The 12,140-nt window shown below is 36.6% G+C and overlaps 1 protein-coding gene across 1 annotated transcript in view; it reads right to left on the reverse strand.

The window, feature by feature from the left end:
* Mdy (diacylglycerol O-acyltransferase) overlaps positions 1-12,140 on the reverse strand; it is a 91,114-nt gene that overhangs the window by 16,258 nt on the left and 62,716 nt on the right. Inside the window, exons 7-8 of the mRNA XM_072893126.1 lie at positions 7,252-7,432; positions 5,285-5,393 (exon numbers count right to left, since the gene is read on the reverse strand). Coding sequence (XP_072749227.1) covers positions 5,285-5,393; positions 7,252-7,432 — 290 coding nt within the window. The remainder of the gene's footprint in view (positions 1-5,284; positions 5,394-7,251; positions 7,433-12,140) is intronic.

A 12,140-nucleotide genomic window follows, 5' to 3' on the forward strand; every position in this document is an offset into this window, starting at 1 on the left:
CTCGTCTCTTCTGTACTTTTTTTGAACACTGTAAGATTGAACGCTGTGCAAGATTGAAATGTTTCCGCAGCATATTCGCAGCGCAATTCGCAGCCGCTTTTCGCCGTCAGTTAAAAGTCGGAGAAATACCATCTGAGATTCTTCGCCTCGGCAAAGATACGCTGCCAATAAAACTTCCCCTCGCTTTTCGGTCTTTTAGCGAGCACGTTTCGCTGTTAAACGTTAAGCAGTCGGTTGTAATAACGTGAGCAGATTTCCAAATTCTACTTCGGGATAACACTGAAGCCATGATTAGCCGTAGTTACTCGAAAATGGTTTATACAACAACAAAGTTTTTTTATAAATAAAAATATAAATTTCAACTAGAAGTATTAAAAAAAAATATATAAATTAAAAAAGTAAAAGTGTTAAAGAAAGAGATGAAAAGTGAGAAAAAAGTTATGGGACTTGATATAGTGAAACGTCAAAATCATGAAAAGAGGATTGAAAACGAAATGCGTCCAAGCCTCTTCGAGCTTTAAAAAGGAAAAACTCGGTGGCAAAAGCATACGCGCCACTTTCGCAAAAGTCCGATTCCCGGTGATTCTCGAGTCACGTGCAGTCTCACCAGCGATTTTACTTGTTAGCTGCCGCCTCGACGGTATTTTCTTTTTGCTCGCTTATCACGGCGCGGATCGAAAGAATTTTTGCAGCGTCATAACTCGGCGCGGAACTTCCGCCCAGTCGGCGAACGCATATCGCTAGCAATTTCGATACAAGAAAGTGCGACCGGCTTCCGGTATTCTGCGAATTCCGCTTCGACAACGTTGGTCAAGTGTCTGGAATCTTGCCGACGGCAAGAAAAACGAGCAATAGGCGGATGGTATGCACGCCACGCAGCTTTTCCTGATCCGCGTTGCTTCTTGATCCCTGCACTTTGATTCAATACGCGAGAAAAATAAAGAAAGATATATATGTATATAAAAGAGCGTCAAACTCGCGCGCATAACTAAGATTTTTTCAAAATAAACGATCCATTTGAATGTTTACACATTCTTAATTAAATTTTTTATACACACTTTTTTTCTCCATACTTTCAGAAAAATTTTATCAGATAAATTCTTTCTCTTGCTTTTTACATTTTTTTTAGAATATACATTTTGTTAGATTAAATACATTCAAATGCATTAAATTATACGTGACAATATGTTAGGAAATCGATTCTGCATACGTTTTACCGATAGCCGTCATAAAGCCGCATGTTTTTTGTGGTAATAATCACTTTCAACGCACTCCCAAAAATCCTTTAAACGCTTATCCCTTTAAGCTGCAGAGTGCCGTAAGCCGATAAGCCAAAACTTGATGCACCTTCCCTGCCACTTCTCGATCGCTCAATCGATCAGGGTGAAATACCGCACAATCCTATAGACGGAAGCTATATACGGTAAAGCCGTAATTATCCCTGTATTTTCGCGATGAGAAAAACTCATTCATAATGTTAATCTCGTTGAATTACAAGAGATATTATCACGTTAATGATATGAAACGAGTTTACAAATTTCGTAAATGGAAAATAAAAAAAGAAAAAAAAAATATATGAAAAGTAGGAAACTATACATAAACGAAGCAATAAGTAAATGAAAAGTACACAGAATTACATTTACATTAAAAATGGACGAAATAATACACGCGTTGTACGTGAAAAATTGGCCCTGCAAAAATACACGTTGTTACTAAGTAGACATAATGCGAATTTCTCGACGCTGGAAGGGTTAATTGTCTGCTTGCCAGAGGAAATGGTGAGGATTTCCGATCGCGCCGAGCAGTGTCGATTCCTTCTCATCCATTCATTCCGCCTTATAAGAATAACGAGTCTGGAGCACGCCGGTAAAAAGTGATTACCCTCCGACAAGGTATCATCTCCGCAGTTATCAATTTTCCCCTCTTCTCTCTCGACATCTCCCAATCCGACGGAAGCAATATCCTTGTAGATTTCTTAATCTCACGATCCCCCTCCTTCTGCTTCCTCCTGATTCCCTTCCTCTTGTCACCCTCGTGACATCCGAGCCGGACGACAGTGATAGACCACGCCAGGGGTAGATCCGAGGGGTAGCGTACGTCGTCTCTCAGCGTCAGCTGGACGCTCGATCGAGGACGTGACTGTCGTAATCGCGACTCGCAATTATCAAATCCAATTTGTCGGCGAACGAAGGAAGAATAGTACACGGAACGAGCGCGAAAAGCGATCCGGAATGGAAGAAATCGAAATGGCCAAAGAAATAGTTCGGTTCCGGTATTAACTTCCCTTTGCATTAACTAGCAGCAGTGGCAATTAGTTTACGTTCGGTCGATATTCGAGTGCTTTGCGAGGGTGGCGAAAGGATGCTGACGTCGCCGCGGTGTTTCCAACCACGTTGCGTCCCGTTTAAGCGTTTCCTTCGAATCCCTTTGGGGAACGGTGAAGGAGAAAGATGTAGGAGAGAGAAGGAGGGAGGCGTCAAACGATTTGCAGAAGCAATTTGTCCGCGGCATGAAATCATGCGGCCGAGAACCGATTCTCCGTTGAGTGGCTCGCGTCGATTCCAATTCGAAGTGATTCGAAACGTTTAATAATCCTACGCGCAGATACAGCTTCAAACACAATAGAGGTAGAAGGAACGTGCCTAATCACGAATTCGGAAGTTCCGACTAGCGCCGTTATGGAAAGGAGCAGCTAACACTCTCGCAAAGTTCCGCAACAATGCATCTGGCTGTAACATGGGAGTGCGCAGACCAGACTTGATGGTAGGCGCTTCAAAGAGATTGTTCTCTCCAATGATGACATGAGTTTTACTACAAAGACATATCATGTTTATTAATTATACAAATTTAGCAAATGCAAACACGTTGTCGACGTTATCATATTTGTACTGGCGTACATCTGTTTCATTATAGCTTTATTAATTATATGAGGTACACGCGCGCAAAACGTCTAATTAATTTTTAATCATGTTGGAAGCAAAAATTGGAATTTCTGATCTAATTGTGCTTTCAATATCATATTTATGATGCACGTTTTGTTTGCATAAATAATTAGAAATTAAAAAGCGTTCTAGATAAGAGATAAAAATCTATTAAATGTAATGAAAAAATTAATTATATATTTTCATTTGTGCTCTCTTAATTTCTATATCACAAATTTATATAAAACGAGTACCTATCTCAATAAAAAACATAAATATAAATATCTTCGATCGCGTATTATCGACCAAATTTATAGCTTTCAAGAAAAAATTTCTTTTGCTAATTTTTAACTACTGTGGTATTTGTGTGAATGGTAGAATTATCAGTAGCTCTACCAAATTGACGGTAGAATCTGAATTCTCGATAACATTATGTATGAAATATAGGCACAGCTGGTGAACCGCGGATGCCAACCATGGATCAGCTGTGGTTAAGCTCGACCACGTAAAAGGTTCCATTTAAATCTATGGTCCTCGCATGAGCACGCAATGGAAAATTTTCGCCACATTTAGGCTAGGTTACGGCATGTATCGACATACCCTTTGTTATCGTGTGATCAAAAATATAAATACACACACGGGCAAGATTAAAAAATATATATAAATATCAAATCAGGTTTTCTCTTCCTTTAATTAGCGCTTTATAAATTATCCTCTTCCCTTTCTCGTCCCTCTTTCACCTCAACATGTAGCTTATTTAATTAAGCGGTTCGTTTATTACACCTCATCGGCGACGATTGATAATTGGCTAATTAACCGTTTCTCTCCATACGCACGCGCGCGTATGGATTTTTTTTAATTAATTTAAAATATGCTACATCTCTTCATTATCTGCCTTTATAAAAAAATGTAAAAAAATCACGTCAGGAAGAAAAAGAAAGAGAGATGATATAATGTATATTACATATATTTAATAATATGTTATAATTTATTACGAAACATTTGCAGTTCCTTATTTTTATGTTTTTTTCTTTCCTTCGAAAAAAAAAAAAATAAATTATTATAAATAAGTTAACTATTATATCCAATTCAATGTTCGCAGATATTGAGAATACAATTTTTATTTAATTCGAGATATTAGAGTAAAATTAAGATATCGTTGAAATCTCTATCAACGAATCTCACGTCAGCAATAAATGACAATTTTAGATTCCGCGAACGTATTTAAATTTTATCGCACCGACGGGACATCTCTGCAAGTGAACACGCAGGATATTTGCAACGAAAATATCACTCGCGTTAACCTGCCGCAGGATCAAATATAACTGGCAAATCATAGCGGTAGGAGGATTTAACTTCGCATGAGATAAAAACTGATGGCGTGCCCCGAGCATTATTGCGACGCGAATGGGAAAAACTACATGTCGCTGACACATTCTTCGTCCCTCCTCTCACTTTCGCTTATTTTTATCAAGAGAACCGCCAACAACGCGAAAATAAATTGGATATATACTGTTTCTGCCGTAAATGTTTTGTTGTCGCGACAGATGGAGATGCTGCGAATTTTCACGCGACAAAATTATTAACATTATGAAATATACCAGAGCGGTACTTTAGAGCGAATATAAGCGATAAAAAATACACTTTGTACGTGTCGCTGAAACTCTTAGTCCCCCTTCTTTTCGCGTCTGTTTAGCATTTTAAGAAATGCAATTTACATCGTATTCGTGATATTACGCAACGTTATATTGTGAAGAGATATATTGCCTACCAGATGCAACTTGCAATAATATTACAGCAACTGTAGCGTATGCAACAGCTCCCTTTTTCCTACGTATTTTAACGCGCAAGAGAATTTGGTAGCACAGTGATACTTGTGCCGGATTGTACATAGAATTTGTTGTATATATCGAATTTCCAGGCGGAAGCATTACTCGAAAGATTGATCGTACCTATTTGCCGAAACCAAATTACACTTCTGCTCGTCTCCTGGCCTCCTCTATCTTACCAGTTATTTCGCTTTCACGGTTAGTTGGGTTTATTTATGACCACCACGATAAATAATTAGCTTATTAGCTACCGTAATAAAGCGCAAGATATCGCACGAGACATCAATAGATCATTATCTATTTTGTTCGAGAATAAAAGATGGTAAAAGAGCGAACAATACGTTACTACGTCGAACATAAAATTGATTTATTGGAAGAATTTTATAAATATGAAATGTATTCTCTCTTTCGCTCCTCCTCCTCTCCTCTCTCTCCCTACAGGAATTTAACCAATTAAATTTTTTTAAATTCAACAGTCAAAACAAGCTGTTTCTTGAAATATTATAAGAATGTAATAATATTTAAAATACTCACGCTAAAGGGAATCAATGAATTTTTCACAGAAGGTATCATCCACTGTTGGAAAAGCGACATCACCACCTGGCATCCTACAAGGACTTCCAATATTCGTTTTATAAGGAATCTGTAAATTAAATAGTACGAATATATGTATATATAATAATATACAAGGAGAATATTATTTTAATATAAAAAATAAAACATATATATGTATATAGTTTTATTTAATTTCCATTTGATTTAAATTTTGCAAAAATTTTGTGCAATAATTTCAAACTCTCTACATATATTTTAATAAAACGAAATATTATATATATATAAAAACTATCATTGAAAAAGAGAAAATATATATTTTTGTTTTTACATAGATATATATTTCTGCCATTACAGCGAACGCGCAGATGTACCTTTTATCGAATTTATCGGCCGTCCGACCTAATTCGTTTCCACGTGATTCTATTACATTGATCATTATGCGACACCAGTACACATCTATTTGCTCTCAGATTTTATCGACGACGCAAACCGATTTCCAGCCAACCCCATGAATTTCCCACCCTCGTTCTTTCGTTATCATACCATACCCGCTCGCTCAACCATACACCGATTCTCGAAAAATCGAAAATACGACTTTTGAGTGCTGTCGCGCGAAACGAAGCTCCCATTCGACGGCACGTCGTCCGCGCGAGTTTCGTTTCCGGTAAACTGCCGGCGACAAGCAAGGTCTGGATGCACTTTTCGACGAGCGCGACTGCACGAAAAGCATACTGGTGCACAAAAGGGAAAAGCGATCTATGAAAACCGGTAAGGATGACGATACAGTCGGAAAAATGAACTTGAAGAAAGATAGGAGACGCGTAGATTTATTAAATATCTGTGATTGAAATATGATGTATTACCTTTTCAAGATAATATTCAGGATATATAATTGATATTAAATGAATAATCAAAACTTGAATCAGTATCAATTTAATTATGAGTTTAAAGATATATATTTAATGTTAAATTTTTTATTAATATGTATAATAATTACTGTGTATAATAATTAAAGTCTATTTTACATTATTATTATATTAATAATATCGTAAAATAGACACTACTCTCAAACTGTTAATTGCAATTTAATATATTAAAATTGAGCAAACAGCGCAACTCTTTTATTGGAATTTATGAGAAATCTTCTGCGCACATTTCTATAACTAAATTATGTTAATAAAATATAACTGCGATAAATTCAAATTATACATATACAATATAAATCCAACATAAAATATTATTTTAAAGTTTTTTCAATTTCGACTGATATAAATAATTCATATTCTCAATAAAATCACAAAGAATCCTTAAAATTTTCTTCCCGGAGTTTCGGAATTCGTTTGCAGGAATCTGAGTTTCGTAAAACGGCGACTTTAGCATCTGTTGACATTCTTTACGAAAAGAAAATAAGACGCGAAAGAGAATCGCGCAGGGTTACGCCACGGCGAAATCTATACGAGAAATCTGAGAACAAACACGGATTTATACGCCTCACGCAATGTATGCGTTCGCGTGACCGAACTCAGACAATATCGAGTTTTCACTCGACTCGCTTCCCGATCGAAGCGAACCTATAGCGGGGATTCGTGAAAACATATGTAAACAGAAACAAGACTATATTGCTTCGAGGAAACAGTCGGAATGGAAATATACTAGAGGACCTATCTCGCATAACTTTCAAAATACTTTCGTTTTCAAACCAATTCCTAAACGATTGATCAAAGTTTTCGATATATCGAAAGCAGGCAAAAGGTCGATTCTAATCTTACGAAGCTATGGAGATTTTATGCGATGATTAAATAAAACTGTTAATAATAATTCGATTTCGGATAAAATCCATCGTTAAAATTGGTTAAAAACTGCTACGATATTTCTGCGAAAAACAAATTACGTTTTCGATTGAAATTTAACAATTCCATTCTAAATAAAAATCAAAGATCACTCACCTTTTACGAATCCGCTGTGTTCTAGGAAAATTCAGTTCATAGCACAAAGTAGGTGCCAATATATAGTAATAAAGATCGACAAGGTTTAAATTGTCAGGATATTGTACCAATGTATTTCCCCGATCATTCTTCTCATGCTCAAAGTCATTGGCATCACTCGCACTTTGTTTTATGCTGGAAGCTACAACAGAAAAATCATATTTTAGTGTCATTAATTAAAGGTATAAAATAAATTATATACGATGTTGTTAATGTTGCTAAAACTGTCTTTTAACTGCTTTTATTCTAAATAAGAAAATGGTTTTTCTTAAGTAAATAAATATGCAGCAATATATTGATCGTAACGGAGAAAGATAAAAGATAGAGATAAAAACCGAATAGATAATAAACATTTGTATAGAGAAACTTTTATGTTTGAAAGCAAAGAGAAGATCAGAAGAATGGAATTCATAATAAAATGTTGGACTAACAGGGTCTAAGTATCTTACAAAGAAGAATACTTGCAGGATTGACTGACTCTAAATACTTGCTCGATCGCAGTCTGTTAAAAATTAAAATACGAGTTTCTAGAGGACTCTTGCTAAAAATTTCATAACTATATTTTCCTTCGTACAATCGTTCGTCTCGAGTCTCTCTCAGGTTGTCCTTAAACAACAAAACTCGAACGCTCGCGCGATTTCCTCGGTTAGGGAAGCTCGGAATTCCTCAGCGCCGCGCTAAGCACGCGGATTCCCATCTGCGCGTCTAATCCCACTCCGACGCGGACCAGTAACGGATAGAATCCTCTCAATTATCCAAATCCGATGAATAATCCAATCTGGAATTCAAATAAGACCTGGTTGCGCCGACTGCCAAGCCGCGCTACTGCTGCTCGTACTCGACAGTCTCAGTTGCGTCGCGACATCGGGATTTTGCGCTACTCGCGGCTCGTCCTTCGATGCTGCGACACCGATCGACGTCCACGTCGACCACCGAGAACCCCCCGACGTCGTTTACATCCCTACGTAATAAATGTAGAAGAATTCGACCAAATTAAATTCCTCGTGCCCTCCATTTACTTCGTCGCGTTCCATTTTTCCTCCCTGTCCCTTCGAGTAGAACAAAATAAACGTTGCTGCTCCTTTCTTTCTCTTCTTTTTCATTCGAGATCCATTATCACATGACAGAAGAAAAAAATTTTATTATAAAAATGTCGCCCAGGATGTCGCATGTCAACTAATGGTCGATCGTTTGCAGACATTTTTCAAGTAATCAGAAATATGAGATTATATATGATATATTATTAAATAATTATGATCCTCAATGGTTATAATATACGTATGTCTACATTTATTATTAATCGTGTATGGCAATTATATTGCGATTAAATTAGATATTAGATTATTAATAAACATATAAAAGCACGTAAAGAAAACATCTTGAGTAAAACATAATATAAATTATGCAAAGACATTAGTAGAAATAATAAAATTTTAATGTAATTTGACGAATATTGAAATATACGATTGTCGAGTGCAAGCACACGGAAATGGTTTAATGATTCATTAATGTTCCACGTAAATTCGTTTGATCGAATCTGTGATCTTCGACCTTTCCGCACCAGTGAACCTTCACTCTCTCTTTCGTTCTCCTTTCGTCGGTGGCTTGTTAATTACAAACCGATCTCTACAATTCTCGGCTTGCAGAAATTGTTTGTATTTATTCGAAATATTTCTGGTTGGTCAGTTATAAAAAATGTTTGACTCTTTTATCAATTTTATTGATATGCAAAATTAATATAAATTAAAATTATTAATATCGCTTGATTTATAATATAATTTGCTGTGTAATAACAGTTTAAAATAATAAGAGATAAAAAATTAGGTATTTTGTTTTGGCTCTCTTGTAGATAAATAAAATGACAATTTATAACATGTAAGAGTTTAATTAAGCAAATTAGAAGATAATTGATGCCACTCATCTGCGCTTTATTCAGTATTTATGGTGATCGAATAAAGACCTAAAGAAATGTTTCTCTTTAGTAAGACTTCCTCTTTAGTTAGACTTTATCTTACGATAGATGTTCCTTGACACATTCTTGACGGATCAATATTCTTCATCTCAATATGGTTGAGAGATGACTTGGTTGTATAACGTAATCTTGTATTAATGTGTTCTTGTATTAATATGTCATACTACTAGCAATGATATACAATGCATAACAATAATTATACTCGGTATACATGTGTAAACCAGAATCAAGTGAGCAATCAACTGTCTTCAGTAACGTCACTAATCGTGTCACCATTGCAATCGCAACAGCTTCTACCGCAAATTTGAGCGTAATAAATAATGAAATATATATATGTATAATACTTGTATTTAGATCTCTTTTAATGTTTTAAATTAACTATAAATAATAACAAAAGATTATGTTTGACAAAAGAAAAAATGCGCACGTGTATGAAAATATGTTGTAATTTACAATTCTCTTTAATAAATTAAAATTTAATTAATTTCGCTTATTAGATACCGATAATCGTATTTTATCTTTTAATTATTCTATTTGGACTTTAACAGCATCAATAGATGTAATTCATTCATGAACAATTCTATCATTAAAAATTAAAATAGATTTAAAATTCAATTTCACAGATCAATTAAATTATATTATTTATGTAACACTTATGGTGTTAGCTCGGATTATTTTGTGGTCAATATTCAGAAATCTGTGATTATAGATTTATATCTATTATTGTTAACTCTGCTAATTTTAATAATTTAATTTTAATCATTTTAAAAATTGATTAAAAATCATTTTTTAAATATTTTTAAATATTTATTAACAAATTAATTTCATTAAATGATTGAATTAGTGAGTTTTGATTTTTCAAATCACTAATGATAGATTAACATCTAATTTTGGTGTTTAAAAAATGAGTTTAAAAAAATTTATAATGTTATAACGAAGATCAACTTTGTATTTCCCAATCGCGTAACATCCGCTCTCGGGTCTTTTTAGCAGCTTCTATCACGTCCATAGATAGTCGCAGAAGGGTGGAAAAAGATCGGGGATCATGGTTGTATCGAAGAGAAGAAGGAAATCTCGTGGGGACGTAGTAGAATCGAGCGAGCTTCCGTTCACGACGGGTGTAATTTCTATTTTTTTCAATCTCGGCCCGAGGGTGTCTCAAGGGCCGATGTAATTTCGTCTTTTGTGCCAAGGGATGCCTCGCGTTTAAGACCACCCTCGTTCATATATCTCGAAACTGGCGCGGCGAACGAACGACGAGCGACGAGCGTAAAAAGGGATCGATATCGAGGAGCAAAGGTAACGTTAGGGAGTGGAAGAGGTAGCAACCTTACGAGGACGCCGCTCAAATGAGAAGTCTCACAAATTAAGCACCGGCACCGCCGAAAAAAGAGGAAGAAGAGACTTTCGCTGGTCGACACGATTGCTTGTGATCTTTGATCACGCAATCCTGGCAGACTCGTAAATTGTCTTGCATCCTTGACGCGACGCAGACCTAACAACGACATCGACATCCATTTTTCTTTCGACTCTTGTACTCTCTTAAATTAAATACCGATTCCTTTTAATTTTTCCAGCTTCCACTAGCTTTTTTTACTCTTGTGTCTGATCATTGTACCAGGTGCACCCACAGTTTATTTTTTATTCACTTTATTCTCTATTATTTAAAAGTTATCTCATTAAAGTAATCGTAGATCGATTTTCGAGAGAAAAATTCGATGTATGCACATTACTTGAAGTACAAAAGATATAAACTTTTGTGGGGATGTACGTAAGAAATAAAGGTGAAGTTCCCAGGCTTTTCTTCCTAGAAAAGGCAAGAGCCGACGAAGCTTCATTTCTCGCATGATCGATCGAGCCGCGACGAACAAAAACGCGAAGAGTGCCCCGCCTTCACGATGCGTATACGCGCTAGGCTGGGTTACAGGCTCCGCGGTTGATTCTACGTCGTCATTACGGGCGTAATAATACGACGCGCCACACATAGGGACCTGGGTTAGGCGGAGAGAGCGAAAATTACACGGCGTCCGCGCGGTACGCTGGATTACACGAAGCTCGTGATCGTAATAACGGAGTCCCGCGGGCGGGCTTTTGTCGATTCCATTTGTCCGATCGATCGATCGGCCGGTTGTCGTCACATCCGGTCAGGTCGCCTCGCGATGAACGTCCAACCGTCGCGCAAACACAGGCTCTCGATAATTATATCAAGCTACGTCACTTTTTGCGTCGTAATTAGGACACTCCTCGACGCGAGAACAACGCGGATCAGCCGGTCGGATAACGGGCTAATTAGTTGCGAGTGGAACGCCAAGCACGAATATAGATGTATCCATATATCGAGGAATATAATATCGAATATAATATCTTAATTTTCGATGCGAAACGCGATGTAGAGAAACCCTGGATGTTAGCAAGCGCCAAATTTAGAGGAAATTACGCGTTCATGAGAAAATTCTCGCTTCGATGAAGCGTAAACACCTTGCTTATCGTGCATTCGTATTTTTGCAATCAACAGCATGTGCACACATCTGCATATGAAAGCCCATTCGGACTCGCTTTTTCACGTATATTCAAAAGCATCAAAAAGTTCTAATAAATATTTTTTTCCTGTTTTAAAATTAATTTAGAGAGCGTGCATCGGGAGATAAAAAAAAATCTCGAAAATTTCAAGTAATATCTCTATTTTGACACTCTAACTATTCTTAATAATTTTTTCCCGGTATGTTCTCGTGCAAAACAAGCTTCACGTGACAGCGTATAAATCATCGAGCATCGACCTAAACGCGATTGGAATCCATTCGACATACGCGCCAATCAACTCCGTCACGTCGGGCGTGTGGATCGATCGTTTGCGCAATCACGATTAAAAGTGCAAACG

Source organism: Anoplolepis gracilipes, chromosome 1, assembly GCF_047496725.1.
Source record: "Anoplolepis gracilipes chromosome 1, ASM4749672v1, whole genome shotgun sequence".
Classification (NCBI taxonomy): Eukaryota; Metazoa; Arthropoda; class Insecta; order Hymenoptera; family Formicidae; genus Anoplolepis; species Anoplolepis gracilipes.